The sequence below is a fragment of the Larus michahellis genome, chromosome 16, assembly GCF_964199755.1.
Source record: "Larus michahellis chromosome 16, bLarMic1.1, whole genome shotgun sequence".
NCBI classification, from domain to species: domain Eukaryota; kingdom Metazoa; phylum Chordata; class Aves; order Charadriiformes; family Laridae; genus Larus; species Larus michahellis.
This window is the reverse complement of record NC_133911.1, coordinates 8376435-8395890: the sequence shown is the minus strand read 5'-3', so window position 1 is coordinate 8395890 and position 19456 is coordinate 8376435. Positions and strand designations below refer to the sequence as shown.

Sequence of the window (19456 nt, the reverse complement as noted above, 5' to 3'; positions counted from 1 at the left end):
ACCTTATTTCTCCTGCCCTACCAGGGGAAGTCGGCCTCCAGACTCAGGGGAGTCCAGTATCTTTAATCCTTCAGATTTACAAACCACCATTATAAATAGGAGCACAGCACTTCTCAGCACAGAGGCTCTTTCCATGCGGAGCTCAGGTGTGAGCATGGAACGTTCTTTTCTACAAATAATCCTAACAGACGTCGTGGTAAAACTTCTTATCTCCGGTGTTTTGAATATGGCAACAGTTAAGGGTGTTTACAGAAGAACATCCTGAATTTTCAGAAATCTAAGCTGACAATTCTGACTCCGAGGGATTCCATTAAAATTAATTACTTCGTTAAGGTGAATATGTACTTGGTTCTAAAAGCTATTACAAATGTGGACGAGTAGCGTGGTATGACATAAAGCGCCTGCACGCGGAATCCTCTGTTCCGTGGTGCTGGCTGTATTTTCACGCTCAGCTCTGCCTCTCACGTTTCCTGTGCTTTGGGACTATCTCGGCACCCGAGAGGAGAAGGGAATAGAACATTTGAAATTAAGCAGCATGAGGACACATTAACTTGTCTCCATTATGTCAATAGACCTAAAAAAAGAAAATTGGCCAATTAATGTGTAACAATAACAGGTAATGGATTTAACATTGAGCAAGGTTATTATCTGCTATTTTATGAGCAGTTACCTGAAGAGAGAAAAATCATCACCATAGAACTGTGGAGAAGACTTAACACTTTATTTCCAGATACAAATTCCTGTAGAAAAAGTCAGCGGAAGCTGATGATTTTACTTCAAACTGCAGCCGCGGGCACTCAGTCTCCGTAGCGTTACTGATTTACTCTCCACCGCCAGCTGCACGGAACCGCGCTGTTGGCAGCCACGCTGCGCCACAAGAGCAGACCGACGGCCCATGGGGCAGCGGCACCCCTTTGCCTAAACCAGCGTCTGCCACCTTGCTGGAGAAATCCAGAATAGGTCTCCAGGTCGCTCCGTAAGGAACACGCCTGGCCTCTTGCAGTGAAGGTCAACTGGCCAACAGTAACCACTCCTCTAAAACTCCGCTCCCATAACGCTTGGTATTTTTTCCTCTTTTATAGCAGTTTTCCGTTCAGAGATTACTGTACTTAGCAAGTTGAATGCAAATTATCTTTGTGTTTCATTTTTTTAGTAGAAAAGTCAACAGAGTACTTTTAACAGCTTTTTCATAAAACTACCTGTACTATTTGTATTAGAAAGATAAAAACTAAAAAAAATACAGAAGGGAAGACATGCGGGGTTCATTTACATTGTGACTAAAACCTCTCACCCCAAATGACCATTCAAAATACCCGTCATGCTGAAGAGGCCGTTCTGCTGCGTCTCTGAATTGAACCTATCATCATTTCCAGGCCTACTTAAAATGGCTGGAGCGGGAAGGGAAGGAGCCAAAGTTGCCTGGACTGAATCTGTCCCACAAACAGCTTTTCTTCCTCAACTTTGCCCAGGTAAGAACACTCGGATGCAGCCACTGCACGCTGCATGAAAGTCTAAATCAGGTTATCCTAAAGGTTAGAGAGAAAATCAGTCCCAAGCCGCACTTGGCCAGGGACTCACTGTTGACTGCGCTTATCAAAACGACCTCAAGACAGATGTGAAAAAGATGGTTTAGTGATTAAAGAGGTTTCAGTAACTTTTCTGATAGCTCTACTGAGACCTGCTGGAGTGAGGCTACAGAGAAACAGGGCACCTGCCAACGGAGAGGCACGTCAGACAGCAGCTGACAGGGACAGCTCTGAAGAGCTTGCCATTTCATGTAAACATTGGTGCCACTGACATTTAGGAGAAATCTCCTTTTGCTTTCGATACAGCCAGGGTTTCGTCCGTTTCTTAACAAGTGCTGGAGAAAACGGAATGCCTGCGAAACACCAAGCCAGCAGCCCTGAAACAGGAATACGTATTCAGATCACAGATGTTGCCACAGATTCCACACATTTTCCTCTATACCACTTCATTCCAATGCAGCAATAATGAGTTTGCCGAGTTGAATTTCACCCTTCAGCCTGGGTGAGGAACTCCCTTGCGTTTACACTCCCAGAAACAAAGAGTAGGTCAAATACCTGTCAGCAGCCAGCACGCTTAGTGGTGTGCCTCAGACTCTTGGACTTAGGCTCATCTGGTTGAGGAAACACACGGGTGAAATCAAGAGCTAATATATCTGTCCCAAAGCATCAGATCTTGATCTAAGAACTCAATAAAACAAAAACTAATTAGCAAATAATTACATCTCTTCTGCCTCCTCTATAAAACATATTCCAACTGTGTTCTGAAAAATTGGGATGGCTCTTAGGAAAAACTTTGAAAAACAGTGAGAAGGTCCCTAAATTGATATTCCCTTTAATACTGACCCACTAATCATTCATCCTCCTTGTCTAGGTTTGGTGTGGTTCCTACAGACCAGAATACGCGAGCCAGTCAATAAAGACAGATGTTCACAGCCCTCTGAAATACAGGTGGGTTTTACGAACTGATTTACTAATTGGTAACTTCCTTGGTTCGACCCATCGCACCAACGGAGCGCAGAAGGAGGGTGGCTCCTTGCCAGCAGCTGCATTCTAACGGACAAGATAAAGCCAGAATAACTTTGAGGATTTCTCCCGAGGCTTGTAGGACGCTGCTGAAGGTACATTCCTTTACTTGGCCTGGGAAATCTGCCAGTCTACAGAGAACGGACCAGAACCCACTTACTGTGTGCTCTGTTCTAGCATTTCCTTTGTCATGTTAGCTATATTGTTCTTGCATAAAGTATTACGTATTCTGGGACGGTAATTGAGTTGTGAGACTAAATCACTTCATGGACACGGCTTTCTGTTTTCCAGAGCAACAATCCCCATGCATCGCATCCATGTAAATAAGTTCCTTCTCTCTGTTTAGGGTGATGGGATCTTTGCAGAACTTTGAAGCCTTCTCAGAGGTGTTCCACTGCAAAAGCGGCACAGCCATGCACCCTGCGGAGAAATGCAGAGTGTGGTAACCAAAAAGAACGCTGGTGAGGATGACACACGCTCCGGTAACGCAACAAACAGTTCTTGCCAATGATGTGCCTGGTGTTCTCCCATTCAGTCACAGCCAAGGCTAATGGTGCAGCTCCTGTAGTGGGAATCAAGGAAACTACAGCGCTCCAGCTCTCCCAGTTCCACTGGGAAGCTCACTGGTGTCTCAGTGACTGACGGGCCGTGCCGAAAGCCACAGCGTGCTCCAGAAGAGAAACGACTGTTTCAAATGACATCCTGACTGTTATCAAGATACTGCATCAGGGTTACAAAGACTAATTGTTAAATAGAAAACAGAACCAACAAACACCTATATATCTATTTTTCAGAAAGGAACAATAATTTTAGTACGTCTTACAACTACGCCTTCTGAGACTCCGCAGACCCGTTTGTTTCACTGAACCGGTTGCCAGTATTCTGATTCCGTTTCTGGTGCATTCTTCCCAAATTCAGGTTAGAGGTAGTTCAGACTCCCGTGCTGTCTGTGTCCTTGCCCCTCGCTCACCCGCTGCTGTACGAGATTGCTGTTTGTCTTGAGATGTTGCCAAGTGAGCTCTCTGTTACGATGCCCGTCGGCCGCTAATTCTGCTGCACTCGAGTTCCTCTGCTCCAAAGAACAACCGTAACGTCACCCTCACGTGAGGTATTACTAGATAGAAAAGTCACAGTTCAAGGAGTGCAAATTCTGTTGTTATGGTTAAAATTGCAGGGTCCCTCCCTTCAGAGATATATTTAAAATGATGCTTATTCTTGTAGAAAGTGTATGAAATACTTTTTGCCAAATAGCAAACATGTATCCATGGAAACAATTAAGCTGGTTTTAATCCTGTGCCTTTTCATTTTGCCATAGGCTATTTTTCAGTATTTACACTCGAAAATGTAACAAGTATTAATTTTTAATAAAAAAAAAAAAAATCACGGTAGCCAATTCAGCGAGCATTTTACTGTAGAGAGCTTTGCGTGGCTTTCCTTAGTGAGCATTCCAATATAATGATATTTTAAACTGACGACACTTAATAGTGAATTTTAAATACTCTTTCATCAAATGCTGTTCTTTCTAGCACAGAAATCACTGGAAAGCAAGACAGCAACTACTAGCGCTGAGCTTAGGAAGTGCCACATCCCACTGTTCGTGTGCTTCACAGATCTCGTTAGCGCACCGCTAGCAAAAGCTTTGATTATCGAAACAACAGGGAAGGAAACGAAAATCACGTAACAGAAGCAGCTTTGCCAAAGAGATGCGCCGCTGAATTACTCTGGCCATTTGACCTTAAGAGCTGGTAAATCGCTGAGTGAAACCTTCCTGATTTTTGCAGGAATTTTACCTGCAAAAGTGAAATCAGTCTGCCGATAAATCGCCACTTTTATGGGAGCTGAGAATATATAGTTCAATTACATTTTATTTTTACCTTAAAAGTAATCTTGGAAGATAACTTTCTTGGAGAATCAGCGCTACCTCAGGGATTAACCGCTCTTCTACGCCCTTCGCAGTCTGGAGTTGAGCGCAGAAAGGGAGGGTGAGCAGGAGCTGCCTTTAGTTGGAGCTGTGTTTATTTAATCTCTCTTCAAAAGACTAAGAAGAGACTGTTCAGCACCCACCGGGAGAGTTGCCCACTGCAAACAAATATTATGCAGAGCATAGAATTTGGCTTTCAATGCAGGTAATAATAATAAACAAACTGTTCCACATCTAATTCTTTCTATGCTGCAGCTCCGATGACTATACACAGACCTGGGAAAGGGAACGCAGCCTCAGTTCCCGGTTGGTTTGGGGTTGATTTCAGCTGTGTCTCTTACCTGAGGAGAGCTGCGCTCGACCGCATTAATTCTAACAAAGATTCTGATTCAAAGCAGATGAAGTGGGAGGAAAGGATGGTTTTTCAGGTGGGAATTGTTGGATTCACATATTTAAGTGCCTGAAAACTTTAGGGCTGACCCACACTAAAACAGCAGCAACAAAGATGAGTAGAAGAGCGCACTAACAAGCTCTGAGAGCCCTTTAAAAAAGTACGATATACCAGGATTAAACTCCCCTTTAAGTGACTTAAACTGTCTTAAGGGAAACCCGGAGGTACAGAACCTGGCGCGTACGTGTCCTGCTCACGCCTCCATACAGTTTGAAGGGCTTCAGGCATTAAAACTTCAGGTTCTACTGAGACACGTACTGGGATGTTTATTTCCTGTGAGATCGTCAGACAAGGCCCTGTGTGTTCCTGGCACTTTACCTCAGAGCTGGAAGAGTTTAGAATACAAACCCCCACAAATTCACAGTAGTGAATTTTCTACACCTAATTCTGTATTTAATACTTGTCCGTTCTGGTAAGTTCCAGTTCTCGCTGATACCGAAGACCAAAACCCTTTGAAGTCAGACTTAATGACGCTACTAAAACACAACAGCAGCAACTTCACAGAATATCACAGTCAATCATCCACGCGACTTACAGGTCAGCCAAGAGGATACGAGTTAAAGCTAGTTAGGAGGCAACACAGGCTCTGTAAAACACAAACCGACAGTCCGTGCTTTAGACGTTAATCAAGGTTCAACTCAAACTATGACTAACCACGAGCTCTCGACTCCATCCAGGACCAGAACCACGTAGTTAAATTAGGGATGTGGGAGCGGCTTGGTGAGAGGCGAGATCCTGATGTGCTAACAGGCTTCATGCCAATTTTATGACTTTCTGCCCCACCATCACGAGAGAGGGGAGAGGCCAATCCACCAGCGATGGTGAGAATGACAGAGACCAAGTTCCGCAGAACAACAGTGCTTTAAGGTGTTTGCAACTGGATGTTGAAGACGAGCCTAATTATGTTCCATTCTGGTTTTTGTTCACTTTAAGAGAGTTTTACTCTTGAATTAACCAAACGCTCACGTCCCATGCGCCTTGTTAAAAACTGACTGTCGCACAAACTAGGTTTGTACTTGCTCCTGGATTGAATTATACGTGTAACGGGCTAGGGATTTTTTTTTTAATAAATTGCTCTTAATCTGTATGAAAACTGACACGATCCGCAGCCCTCCTTAGTATGAGATGCTGTCCAAGCTCTGTTCCTGCCATTAAGTGCGGTTCACCTTTCTCATCTCATCTAGAACTGATGTTTGTGGAAAGATCGTTTGACTACTGTTTCCTATTGGAAGGATTTTAATTATTTTTAATATTAAATTATTGGTTACAAGACAGTCAAGTGCTCTGATAAATCGGTTTTTGTTATTTAATTATTTGTGTGTGGTGGCAGGCAAAATAAACCGTCCTTACCTGCATTTTGTCCATCTTCACTTACTCAGATTTTCCACGCCAGATTGCACGCACGCAGCAAAGCTCACCCAGGTGATAAAAACTTCTCCCCTTGCCCAGCGCGTGTCTTATCGTGGCACTTCCCGTAAGCGAAGTTGGCCAAAGTGCCTTTCTCGGCCTCTGTCCTCTCGTGCCTTTAACAGCCGGGCGTTTACAGTGCAACGGACTCTCCAAGAAAAGCGTCCTGGCCTGAGGTGCCTTTAATATTTGTCCCCGAGAGATCACAGCAACAGACACCTGTTTGCGCAGATTGGTCTGAGAAAAGGGAGTTCTCCCCGGCCTCCTCGGGGGAGTCCTGCTCTGCCCTGAACGTACGATTCCTTTTGACACCTTCCGCTCGGACTCATCCCAGCAGTCAGGTCCGGCTCAGCCTGACCATCGCAGATTTCACGCAAGGTCAGGCAGTTTGCCTGCCATCTGAAAGTGTTTTCGTTCCAGGGCTATTAAGAAGAGAACGACATTTAAACTACTACACTGTTCAGTAGTTCAACTTGTCTGTTAAGTCGCCACTAACGGTACCTCAGGATAAACTACAACTGGAATTGTTTAGGGACAGAAAAATTGGGGAGGCTACATCTTTTAGCAGCACAATATTAGAAAAAATAAGAGAATTTGAGGAGTAACTTTTTAATGTAAAATACAAGAGACAATATCTAAAGGGAAAAAATAGAAATAAATACAAACTATTGATTGCCAATATGAACATTGTCACAAATTCAAGGACAGAATCTGGCACAGCATCTCTTCCATATAACACACTCATATTTGCAGTGGCGCAGCTATCGCACGAGGCCGTTAATGCCAAAAGGCAAGTTCGCTGCAAACAGGGAGTAACAGAACAAAGACTGTCCTTGCGCCTCCATTTCTGCTTAACTACTTCACGCTCCTGGGTTTTGTTATCAGATGTAGGCCTCTTCGTTGCACTGCAAGAAATACAGAAGTAATTACGGCTGGGGAGCAGGGTCTACAGCTCGGTACGTTCCCAACATGCTGGAAAGGTCCCTTGCTCGCGAGACAGGTCAGAGTTAAGCACAAGAACAAACGCGTGAGATTACGGAAGAAGAGTCAACCAAAGTTGTGACCGGTAACGCAGTGCTAGTAACTGTTTTAGTTGGGCTAGAACAGCTAGAAATATACTACAAATATTGCAGTAATATTAACTCAGCATGTACTCTGCAGAGCTCAGAAATAGTCCAAGGTCAGATTTGCATATAATCCTTCTCTAAAAATACAAGTTATTGTTCTTTGTTACCGTATTCATGGCACGGTTCCAGCCTTGAGAATTGCATTATTTTATACTTTGCGAGGGACTACGAAACTGCCTGATACTGGATTGCCTGGCAGCCACTGCTGCCGTGAGGGAACTCGGGCAAGTGACAACGGAATATATATGCCAAGCAGGGGAAACCGCACGCAGGCGTGCAGAGGTCAGGTGGAGGAGGTTCACATGGCTGACAATTTAATTACTCCGCTGAATCATTAAGCTCCAGAGATGTGCCATTAGAAGTTCTGGCATATGCAACTGCTAAAGGGATAATTAAAACGTGCCTGGGAGGTTTTATTCCAAGTTCTTATAACAGCACATGGAAGTTACTTTATTTTTTCATGTAAGTTTATTACGCCTCCCACCTGCGGAAGACTCTTTCCATCTGTCGCTCTGCGCCTGTGCCAGCACAGCCCGAGTGCATAAGCTGCAACCTCCCGTTACAGTCCCACCCGTGTCCTTCTGTTTCACCCCTGCTGCATCCACCTCCCTGCTCCGGGGACAGCCCCCTCCATCGCACTCCTGCCACCAGCCTCCAGCAAACAACAACAGAGTAAGAGCTGGGCTCGAAACAACTAGGAACTGGCACTCCCTATTGACCACCACGTTACTTTTCCATAATCATACGCACAAGGGCCGCAGAAGAGGAGATGTGCTGCTACCATCAGTGAGAAACAATTCAAGCTGAGGACAGGGGCAGCAGCGGAGTTTCTCGGACCGTCACCTATCAGTACGTGAACATCTACAGGGAGAAATGCAGAGGACTTTGAAATGAAGGCTGTGGCTCGTTAAGCAGGGTCTGTTCCTGTGCACCGAGTTCACCACGTGGCATTCAGTTTCCATCTGACACCTGTGCCATCCGTAGGCTTCCCTTCCATCCCAGTTTAATGCAAGTGCCAATTCAAAGTTCAGAGCAGGGATGGTAACGCCTTTCCAGGAGGATCCAGGTCCTGACCAGGCTGAACTTCAAAAACCTTCCGTCTGCCAGGTAACGTTTTCCAGCACAGCCCGTTAGTATCGCGTGGCACAACCACTCATCCCACCGGCCAGCCGTGCTGCTGGGCTCTCTGGCATCTGACCATTATGTTGCATGTTCCTGGTGGCAGCAGCTACGTACTCGGGTTGTGAACAGCAACGGCAGTGACAGAACACAGCTTTACCAGCATTCTATCCTTGGGAGCCCGTTTTGGTGGTACAGGGACAATGTGCTGTGCTCCCAAGACACTGATTATCATTTATCCCACAATCAGGTGAAGTTTAAGCTGCAACTGGTTTCCCCACTTCAAATCAGGACAGCGATTTCAGCTACAAGCAATACCTGCTCCTACCCGAAGCTTCACACCTTCCTCAGCAGCTGTAGAGTTGCGATGACTTTTTAGTTCTTTTCAAAGGAGCAGAGCCCTGTACAAGATCATCTTTTCCTCCACCTGCACAAGAAAATAATGTATTTGGTGTTAGGTAAGAACAAAACAGTTTGTCCCCAAAACAAGGTCTGTAATATTTTGTAAAGGAATTCTCAATAATCCAGAACTTTCAGTACTGGAACAGGGTTTATGCACTCCGAGCAGCAGTGGGACGCGCACTCACAGCCTGCAGAGCTTTCAGACATGGTGCTCCCCACGCACGTCCGGCGCTGCCCAGACCCCCGCAGGCTGGCGGGCAGCAGCACTGACTCACACACACCGCGCTGCTCTTCCATTTCCAGCCGCTCCCAGGCTAAATGATGTATAACATGTTTATGTGGCTCAGCCAGAGGCTCTGGGGAACAGCCCCCTCTAACACCCCTCCAGCCCCCTCTAACAGCCCTCACCCCAACCACAACGAGCCCCTTCAGCAAGGACCACGGTAGTGGACAAATAACATGGAACTGGACAAACAACATGGAACTGGACAAAAATTAGAAGCTCGCACAGAAAAGACCTTAGCCTAGTGGAAAATACTGTACCCAGAGGTGTTTTGCTGCTCCATTTTAGACTCACAGGCAATTAAGCATCAGAGAAGCTTTATTACGTACTTCGGAAAACAAGGAAGATTCAGATTTCGTGTTTTCCAGAGGAAGAGGAACCGCAGCCTTTCCTTCTCCCATGCTGCCACCTGCCGACAAATCCGTCTCCAACTTCTAAAACAGACCAAAAGACACATTTAAACATGAGCAAGTTTTTTCAGACTCCATCAAACACATGCTTGCTGTAGACGTTAAACACACCGCTGCTATGGCAGGCACCCAAAAAATGCCTTTTTTTTTTTTTTTTCCCGCGTGGGTAGATCGCCGATGCTGGTCTGACACTGCATCCCGTCTCTTTACCTGCCGGCGCAGAGCTCCCAGCTTACCTACAGCGTCTTCTTCCAACTGCAACTGGAGTCCTAGCAACCAAGAGTTCCTGCCCAGGCCCCACTGCCTACCAGTTTCTTTTCCGGAGTCTTTCCAGGCTCTACCAGGACAAACTGGGTTTCTCAAGTCAACAGGAAATAGAAGCTGAAATGTTCTCTGTGGAGTTGGCCCCAGAATTCTAATCCCACGTTACCTCTTCCTACACGTCTTGCCTCTCCAGCCTCAGCAGTGATGAAACAGCAAGGGTCCCGCGCTGGTTTAGATACGCATCTCCAGCTTCCCATCATCTAGCAATTATGGGGCTGGAGGACAGGTATTGCTTTACGAAACACCTTTGGAGCAATTGCTGCCTAAACACTACAAGAAATCCTACCCCCAAACAACACCACCGAACAACAGTAATATTTAACTCCTCTCCCTTCTTAAGATCTTCATCTGCTTTCACAGCTGTTTAATTAAAAGTTCATCTCAGTAAAAAATAACACTTAAGATCCAGCGTATGCCAATATAATACTTTAGAAACCACAGACTGTAAGACAAGCAGAGAGCCCACGGTCCAGCACAGCCCCTCGGCACACCTGCAGCACCTGTACAAGGTCCGCACGTGCCTAGCGCCTGTCCGCTGAGGTCTATAACACGCTTTACAAACTCTAATTAACCCAAGGTGAGAATTAACAGATCTGGATCATGCAGAAACGAAGAGCAGTGAAATCTTCAAAACTTGCACACACCCCCGTATTGAGAACAATCTCCGCGCCTGCCGAAAAGCCAGCCCCCCTCTCAGGAATGTTACTGCCAGGTAATGAATTGCACAATTCACACTTTTGGAAGAAAAAAAAAAATGTACATGCCAGGCAGCGAGGTACTGAGTGAGACCTGCTACCTGTGAGCCTAAGGAAGTGCTGGGAGTTGCAAAGCCTGAAGTCTCTTCAAAGCCACACTGAAAGTGTCGGTGGTGCAGGTGCAAAAGCAGGAGCTCCCCCTGCCAGAGGAGCCCTTCAACAGTCAGATTAACTCCTGAGAAGATCAGAAAAAGCCAGAACTTACCCCACGGCTGCAGGTAGCACAGAGAAGGCTGAAGTTTCCTCGTCGCTGTTCTCTGAACTCTCTCCGTTTGGGGGTTTGGTTTTATCTTGAAACCACTCAAGAAAGCTTTTTACTAAACGCTGGCAGTAACCCTTCGTACACAATTATAGCGGAGGAAGAGGCAGCGGTTAACAATCAGCAAATTCTAGTCAGCCGCATGCTGGAAAACATCAAACCCTGTGAAACATTAACGAGCTACTAATCTAGAGGAAAAAGGTCAGAAAAAAAAATAAATTGTGTTTACCCCACACGTATAAGTCATATCAGACCAGCCACAAAACTGGCAAAACCAAGAAAACCAGTAATGCATTTGCTGGGTGCCACTGATCTGTCCGAATGTTACAAACGCCTCACTGACTTGTCACACGTTTGACCATCAAAAGTAAAGCGGATTCTAAAAACACAATAAAGTCCGGGCTCCCTCTTTTTTTGTGCCTCTCAGCAGACACAGGAACCAACAAAGGCTCTATCTCTTTTAGTTTCAGAGACTTTTGGAACTTTAACTTTGGGATTGTAAATAGCACGGGCACCCTTTTTTATATAAAAATAGCTAGCAGCAAAAGAAATTGTAGAGTTTGTCCTTCTCCAATTATTGCAATGTAAAGGTTTTCATAAACATGCCTTTTATTAGGACCTTTAAAAAACCACTGAAAGTCACAACATTTCTGTTCTTATAAGTTTAACAGAAGGTTAAACTCCACGGACAGATCTGCACGTACACAGCAGAAATTTAAAAAGGAATTTTAAAGCATTCTCCGAAACCTTTGTGTTGCTTGCACCTTGATTTTACAACAGAGATGTACTTTTATACAGCTACCTGTAGCCATTCTTACAAAACATAAAGTTGAGTTTCTGAAATGTCACCTTACTCTGCAAAAAAAATACAAAACTAATTCTGCTGAGCAGAATGACATACTTTAAAAAAAAAAAAAAAAATGAAGAGGTTGTCTGTCATATTTTCCCTAAGCAAAAAGACAACCCTTTCCCATTTTCCTCCGTTCCTCATAGTCCTGTGGGGAAGAGGCGTGCGAGTTTGCTGGTCAAAGCGCAGCAGTCTCCAGATCCATGGCCTGGGTGAACATGGATTCAGAGGGACCGCGTGAACGAAGGAAAAACACAGGCAACCGGTGTCCGCTCCTGTAAGCTGCTCTCCCGTCTCCCTCCCACTCCTCTGCTCTTCCTTAGGGTCATTCAGAATGGAAATGCACAGACACCTCCCGTGTCAGCCCCTCTCCAGTTCCAGTAACGGTTCCCTCTGCGCCCTATGCAACACGACCAGAGGGAATCTCAGCATCTGCTCAGTCCATCCCCCCCGCACCTCCTCCCAGCCCTCCCCCTGCACCCATCGCGCGGTTTCTCCGTGCCTCTCCCCGTCTTCTTCCACATCTCATTTTATAAACAATTCTTCACCTCAGGCTTAGCCGATAAATAAAGCATTACTATCCTCACCAAATCCTTCCTCAAAAATCTAGGTCCACCGGGATGCTCTTTAAGAACAATGCTTTTCCTCAAGATAATGCCAACAGCCAAGCAACTTGGCAATTTCACTTCAGGTAACAGCAAAGTTCTTTTACAGAGAGAATGTGTTTTCATTAGTAAGAATTTTATTTCTTGACATCACAGTCACCTTAACTTTTTTGTGTTGTAACACATGAGTACAGGTTAGACCAGAGGTGACAAGCAAAAGACCATAATAGTGTGTAAGTCATTCATGAAAGGCTGAGAGAGCTGGGGGGGTTCAGCCTGGAGAAGAGAAGGCTGCGGGGAGACCTCGGAGCCCCTTCCAGTCCCTAAAGGGGCTCCAGGAAAGCTGGGGAGGGACTCTGGAGCAGGGAGGGGAGCCATGGGACGAGGGGGAGCGGTTTTACACTGAAAGAGGGGAGATTGAGATGAGATCTGGGGAAGAAATTGTTTGCTGTGAGGGTGGTGAGCCCCTGGCCCAGGTTGCCCAGAGCAGCTGTGGCTGCCCCATCCCTGGAGGGGTTCAAGGCCAGGTTGGACGGGGCTTGGAGCAACCTGGGCTGGTGGGAGGTGTCCCTGCCCAGGGCAGGGGGTTGGAACTTGCTGATCTTTACTTCTAAAAAGGAAAAATTTGTACAAAATGCCTTTAGAAAATGTGTTATGTATTAGTTCTTTTAAAATGAAAAAAAGCTATTTTTTTCCACTAACAAACATATGTTGGAATAGTTGCATGCACACCAGGTGGTAACTGTCCCAGCTGGTAAGTAAGAAAGAAGCTCCTGGCATACCACACGAGCCACTGCTCCATAAAGCGGCAATGGAAAAGGAACGAGCTTTGCAACCCCTGACGATACCGACCAACGCCTTGATCAATCAGCTATTTCCAACTTCCGTGCTTCAGAAGATGCCACTTGGCTCTTTCCTTAGCTCCTTTGCAGATCCTCCTTTTCATTTTCAAGGTGTCTTTTCCTTTTTGTCTTTTTTTTTTTTTAAACAATCTCCATTGTCCACAATAGTTCAAACAAAAATGGCTATTCAGACCGGGTTTCCTCTGGATCATCACCGGTTTCCTGCACAGGAACAGTTGTTTGGTCCCGACTGTCCGTGGTTAGTATCAAAGCCTGACCCTGCTGTCCACCCTTTAAAACATGTCAAAGGAAAACACAGAGTATGAAGAGTCAGCTTTCATTAGCAAGTGCCTGCTATTTTCACTACTAACAGCTAGACTTTTGCTTCTTCCTTAAGAGCAAGGAAGGCAGGTCCCCTCTGAAATCAGCAGTGCAAATTACACAGTCCATTCAGCGTTCTTCCTATGAAACACATCACTGTCTGCACAGATCCCAGACCTTGCAAATCACTAACAGGAACTCCTAGGGGGTACCTAATACTGTAGGATGGAGAGAGAAATAAACACAGTCACATAAGACAGACCCGTATTTTTTAGTAAGAGTCCGTCTCCTAAATCCCCTTAAATATTCAGTCTTACACAGTGTCAGGAGACAACAATGGCCTTGGGACTAGATCCAAAGCCTCCTAACAAGAATCACATAAAATGAGTTTATACTGCATAGTCTGGGGGATTCTAGAACTCACAGATGCTCCCAGTACCCACAAGCTGCTCCAGTACACACTGAGCCCATCAAACACATAGCACACACAAACACTAAACAAAAAACCTACTTCAGATTTCAACATATTGGGGCAGGGGGGCAAAAAAGCAGATACTCACCCCCGATTCCTGCACCGCTGCAAAGAAAAGGAAACAGTCCCGTCAAAATGCAGTAAGGTGAACTTTATACTAATGCATTTTTCTAATCATGTTGTCTTGTCTTTACACATACGTAGGAGTGGGTGGGCAGAGAGCCCGCACAGGCACACCCCCTAAGGCTTCGTTACAACAGATTAACTGCGGCACACCGAAACATAGGCGTTTCCCTGCAGATCACCTCTAACTGCCTTTTAAGGTTTCAGCTCCACACCTAGCGAAACGAAGACCACTCTTCAAAATACTATCACAAAACTACCCCTTTATACACGTGCTATTCGTACTTACGTGGCACACGGCTTTTCCTTCTCCTCCTTTGCCAGATGTATGCATGGCTGGCTGTAGCAACTAGCAGGGCTACTACTACAAGAACAGGAACAATGAATACTGCAGCAGAGGGGGTATTCCTGCCCTCTCCTTGTACCAGGCCGTCCTCCTGACGTCTGATGTGAGAAAAGAAAGAACCGTGTTCTTAGAACCTGTCAGCAGACCTTGCAGTGCAACTGCTGTACTGTTTTTAAGATCACACCTCCACATCCAAGGGCTTTCTGACTTGGTGGGTAATCCAAGAAGGAGCTGGCTTTTTTAACTCTTTAATGCTTGTAAATGCAAACTGATTCTCCTCAGAAGCAAACTCTCACCTGTTCTACTATAGCTAAGGGATGCGTCGGCTGAAACCCAGGTACCCAGAGGAGTGCACTGCTCTTCATGGGTCCACATCCAGCTCCGTTAGAGCTGTCTGAGTCTCCCATGCAGTGACAAGCTAGGACAAGAGGCTGAAGGCTAAATCTGTCACGTTAATGAGTTTATAAAGAGAGAAGTTAAGCTGTTCCCAAGAACGGTGGGACACAGGAACAGGATTCCACACTCAGTGCCTTACTTCAAAGGCAGTAAAATGCAGACCCAAAGGTTAAAGAGACTGATCCCGTGCCCATAAAGAGCAAGAGCTGCTTACGTGGACTGTGATGTACAATTGTAAGGCATGTTGGCTGTTGAGAAGGTTCCAGGAGGACAGGCTTCACACACATTGTCAGTGGTTTTTGTACCTATAAGGGAGAAGACAAACGATTTCCACCTGCACCTGTGGCTAAGGAGAGCTTCAGTTCAGCATGGTCTTTGTAAATGACCAAGTGATCACTGCAGAGACCCTCCACCAACAGACAAAACTTCAAACACTTCTGTCTTTGCAGACAGGAAAAAAAAGCATTCTTGGCCACATCAGTTACCTCAGCACCTAGGACGTATTCGGACCCTGCAAGCCTTCAGCTGTGCGCTGCTGCTCTGACAGGCAGTCAGTGCGCTGGACCAGTATACACCACACCTCGTATGTGCTGCTGGCCCTACCCATTCACTCTGATCCTTCACTCATCTTTGCTGGACGACCTGACAGCCAGCCTCCTCAAAATCAAACTCTGAAGGCATTCCCCATAAGAAAGCTTTGGCGTTATTGATGCTATGTTGGCTTACCCTTTACTTTTACCATACTGTCAGGAAAGCAGACAGTGTAGTGCTGACAAAGTTCGCAGTCTTCAGTCCCAAAATAACTGCAGAAGTACCCAGGTGGACAGCCACACACAGTATTCTTCGTATAGGTACATGCTACTTCTGGCACTAGGTTGGCTCCTAAGAGAAATTTGCACACACAGCCACAGTATTTACAGGAGTACAATCAACACATACAAACGCAAAACTGAACATTTAGCCTTGCCTCGATGCACTGGCGAAGAGCACCAGAACTAACAGATTAGTGAAGATGACTCCTTTTTTGACGCGTGACAAGAGCCCAGTTCCTCACAGACACAGCGTCCTGGGTCATATTTAAGTCTGTCCTAAGTGACTCACACGGCAAAAGCAAAATATTCCCAACGCAGACGTTTTGAAAGGAGCTGCCCTGGCGGAGCTGTGCCGCTCCTGGTGGAGCTCTCCCAGGCAGCTCTTCAGACACCAGGCTGCGATCTAAAGCAGCCTGTGAACGTTAAAGGAGAGGCTGCAGATCAAACCCCCAGTGGTGCCAGCTGAGGATCTGTGACAGTTTTTCCCCTCCATCACCCAGCAGACAGCATTCTGAGGGCTGCACCGTGACAGGAGCCTCTCTGCTCTTTGTATGCTAACCAATTCATCAAGCAAACGGAGCAAGAAAAATGGGGAGAAGGCACACACGAAAGGTACGAAAAATCCATTTAAACTGTTTCTTTAGCATCCTCCTTACCTTTATCACACAGTTTACAATCCATGCAGCGTTCTAAACCATTGGGATGATCTGTGTATGTATCCGCAACACACGGTATGCATGTCGTGCTGGAACTGGCAGTGCAATGCTTGTAAACCCGAAGTCCTAAAAACCAGAAACAACCCCCCTCAAAAGAAAGCTTACCTGGCCAGGGGCTGACACTGGCATCAAACCACCTGTAACTGCTATAAATAAACTACAAGGACCTCAGAAACATCCCAACAGCAGCGGCAGAGACAAGCCTACAACAGAAACCAGATGCAAAGCGCAAGTCCTCGGCAACTGTGATGTTACCAGCTACCACAGCAGAGAGACTGGCGATCCGCTCTGGAGGCTCCGAGGGAAGGGCCGGGGCCGTGCGCGGCTGTCAGCGGGGTGTAAGTTCGGCCCGGAGGAGGTCACCTTGGCCTGACGCCGACAGCCGCCGAGGCCCTGCCGGGGCACAGCGGCGGCCGTCGCCCGCTGCCGCGCCGAGGGAGGGCGAGCAGCCCAGGGTTACCTACCGGCACCACACATGGGGCAGCACTCGGCACCTACGGGGTACTCTCCCCGCCCACACTTCACACCCTCCACACCGTCCAGCTGCGCGACCAGCACCATGGCAAAAATCTTTAGGCGAGACAAGAAGGGAATTCCACCTCACAGCCTGCTCGCCACAGGCTCGCCTCTCCGCGGGGCCGCCGTCTCGCACAGGGGGGGGTCTCCCGTGCGAGGAGCCAGCCCGCCCCCGCGGGGACCGGGGTTGAGGCCGCTCCCCGTCCCCTCCCGCCGCGGGGGAGGCCCGGCCTGCCCCCGGGCCCGCACTCACCAGGTTCATGGCCGGCCGGGCCGGGGCCGGGGCCCCCGCGGCGAAGGTGAAAGCGAAAGAACGGGGCGACGGGAAGCAGGAAGGAGGAGCTGGGCCGGACGAGCCGGGCCGGACGAGCCGTTTAACCCCGTGTGCGGCCGCCGTGAAGAAGGGTCAAGAGGGGCCCCGGAACGGAGCGGGGGCTGGCGCGGCCGGGGCCGGGGCCTGAGCAGGAAGAGCCGGGCCCCACGGTCAGCGAACATCCCAAAACCCGGGCGAGAGGCCACGTTTGTACCGCCCTTCCCGAAAACACGTTCAGAAATGCACACGAGTAACCAAAAAACGGTCCAAAACTGAAAAAAGCTGCTGCAGCTGCCCAACTGGTAAATTATGCGGCCTAAAAGCAAAGTGTCAACATCTGCCATTACAGTTGGTTCAAGCTCTTTCAGCACTTCTTGTTTATTTTTCGGCGCTGGCGAGCTGGGCCGCTGACGCAGTTAGGGGTCTGGATTTTAGTCAGCTTCAGCCTCCCGACAGACGCTGGAATTACCAAAAGCAGAGGCAGTATTTAAAAAACAGCTGCTGTCACGAATATTAAAGATGTTGCTGAAATGGGTCGCTGTTCCTCGAATACTGCAGGGAAGCCGTTTATGTAAATACCTATTTCCCCCTCTCTTTGAAGGAGTGGGAAAAAAAAAAGTGGTAATACTTTACTAATTTCTAAAACGAGTAGGCAGCATCTCTTGCAGCAGGACACAGTGCGAAGAGATGAGCTTTTTGTCAAGGCTTTGCCGGGTTCAGAACCGCAGCTAATCTCACGGAGCAGGCGAGCGCTTGCGAGAGGAGGGAGCTGCACATCTGCCCCTCCGCCCAGATGCCCACCAACTGAAAACAGCTCAACCAGAACACGTCAGGGATCGTATTTTCACTCCATATCTGTTAAAAAGTCCGTTACCTGCCTGCATAGCAAAGGCAGCTAGCTTAAGAGGCGTCAAACTTCGTTATTAGCGTTTCATAACTCTGCTGACACCTCAGCTTTTCAGGGCAAGCACACCCAGAATCCCCAGTCCATTTAACTGGCGCCAAACAGCAGCGCTGCGGGAAGACAAGGACTGTCTCCTTTCGGTCCCACTCCACCAGTCCCACCACACTACCAGTACACACAAAGCAAGCGGGAAGTGGGACACGGCTGAGGCTAGAATGGATTCTGGTGAGCAGGTGGAAGGGTCAGCTATAGCATCAGTTTCAATTCTCCGTTCCCCAGCCTATTGCACTCTGCAGTTGCAAAGCACTTATGGCACCTGCAGTAACGGGAGGTGTTGGAGTGGGGCAGCAATATGGCTTTGCTGCGCAGCGTGTGTGTGCTGGCGTTCGGTGACAGCGAGGTGGGATGGCTTGCCAAAGGCCACGCAGTGAGTCAGACAGAGGCGATGCCAGCGCTGGCTCTGGAGATGCCGGGAATGGCCAGCTTTGGCACGCACGTGGCACGCAGACCGTGTGTGACCAACAGTCTGGGACGTGAAGCACAAGCCCTGTCTCTAACTTGGGTTGATGGTACACCATGCATGTAGTTTGCTCAACCTTTCCTCTGATTTTCAGGTGACTGTGCTAACTTTTATAGCTATTTGGGCTGAAAGAAAGCAAAAGCTCCTTTAAACATGAAAAGCAGGGAAGTACAATTGTGAAACATGAATGTCAAGCTTCCTTTTTTCATAATGACAGAGTGTGGGGGTTTCTAGATTTGGTGGCTGAGGGACAGAGTTAGTTACTTTTCTCCACTGTAAAGTGACCGCATGTAGTCAGTTTCTTGACATGAACTGATTTTACCTTCCGGCAGCTGCCTGGGTTTCCTACACATCACCACTTCTTTTCCGCTGCTTCAGGTCTCACTTGACATGGAGGATCACGCTTCTCTGACAAAGGACAGTAGCTGCTCATGTGACGGGAAGGTCTGAGCTTGCCTTGCCTTGCCCTGGAATGGGTTCGACAAGTCAAAATTCATTGGTATCATCACATTTGCAGCAGGATTTTCACAGTTAGAAACCTCTTGGGCTGTGGCCAGCATTCAGCACTTTTTTTCCATGTCCCCATCACCGTTTCAGAATGCAAAAAACCTGAGCCTGGTGTAGATACACACCAGCTTCCCTCAGACTCCAACAACCGCAGATTGGTTGTGCCTGGTTCTTCCCAAGCAAAAGGACTTTCCTGGGTGTTAAGGTAC

At 47.3% G+C, this 19456-nt stretch overlaps 2 protein-coding genes across 4 annotated transcripts in view; one reads left to right on the top strand and one right to left on the bottom strand.

Annotated features, from left to right (window-relative positions):
- The window catches only part of MMEL1 (membrane metalloendopeptidase like 1), a 31924-nt gene extending 25176 nt beyond the window's left edge, over nucleotides 1–6748 (top strand). For both annotated transcript variants that reach the window (XM_074609541.1, XM_074609543.1), the window contains 3 exons: nucleotides 1374–1469; nucleotides 2398–2474; nucleotides 2896–6748. In XM_074609541.1, the coding sequence (XP_074465642.1) occupies nucleotides 1374–1469; nucleotides 2398–2474; nucleotides 2896–2995 (273 nt within the window). In that variant the 3' untranslated portion in view covers nucleotides 2996–6748. The remainder of the gene's footprint in view (nucleotides 1–1373; nucleotides 1470–2397; nucleotides 2475–2895) is intronic.
- A 1094-nt stretch (nucleotides 6749–7842) lies between these two features.
- TNFRSF14 (TNF receptor superfamily member 14) lies at nucleotides 7843–18812 on the bottom strand. Of its 2 annotated transcripts, XM_074609546.1 has the most exons (10): nucleotides 17257–18812; nucleotides 16952–17057; nucleotides 16428–16553; nucleotides 15686–15841; nucleotides 15174–15264; nucleotides 14507–14661; nucleotides 14183–14199; nucleotides 10954–13592; nucleotides 9589–9693; nucleotides 7843–9001 (listed from the first exon to the last, which is right to left on the bottom strand). In XM_074609546.1, the coding sequence occupies exons 1-8, from the start codon at nucleotides 17263–17265 to the stop codon at nucleotides 13485–13487; spliced, it is 768 nt and encodes a 255-aa protein (XP_074465647.1). In that variant the 5' UTR covers nucleotides 17266–18812; the 3' UTR covers nucleotides 7843–9001; nucleotides 9589–9693; nucleotides 10954–13484. The 2 variants fall into 2 exon arrangements, with proteins under 2 accessions (XP_074465647.1, XP_074465646.1); XM_074609545.1 differs by having other exon boundaries at nucleotides 9589–13592.
- Nucleotides 18813–19456: the final 644 nt, after the last annotated feature.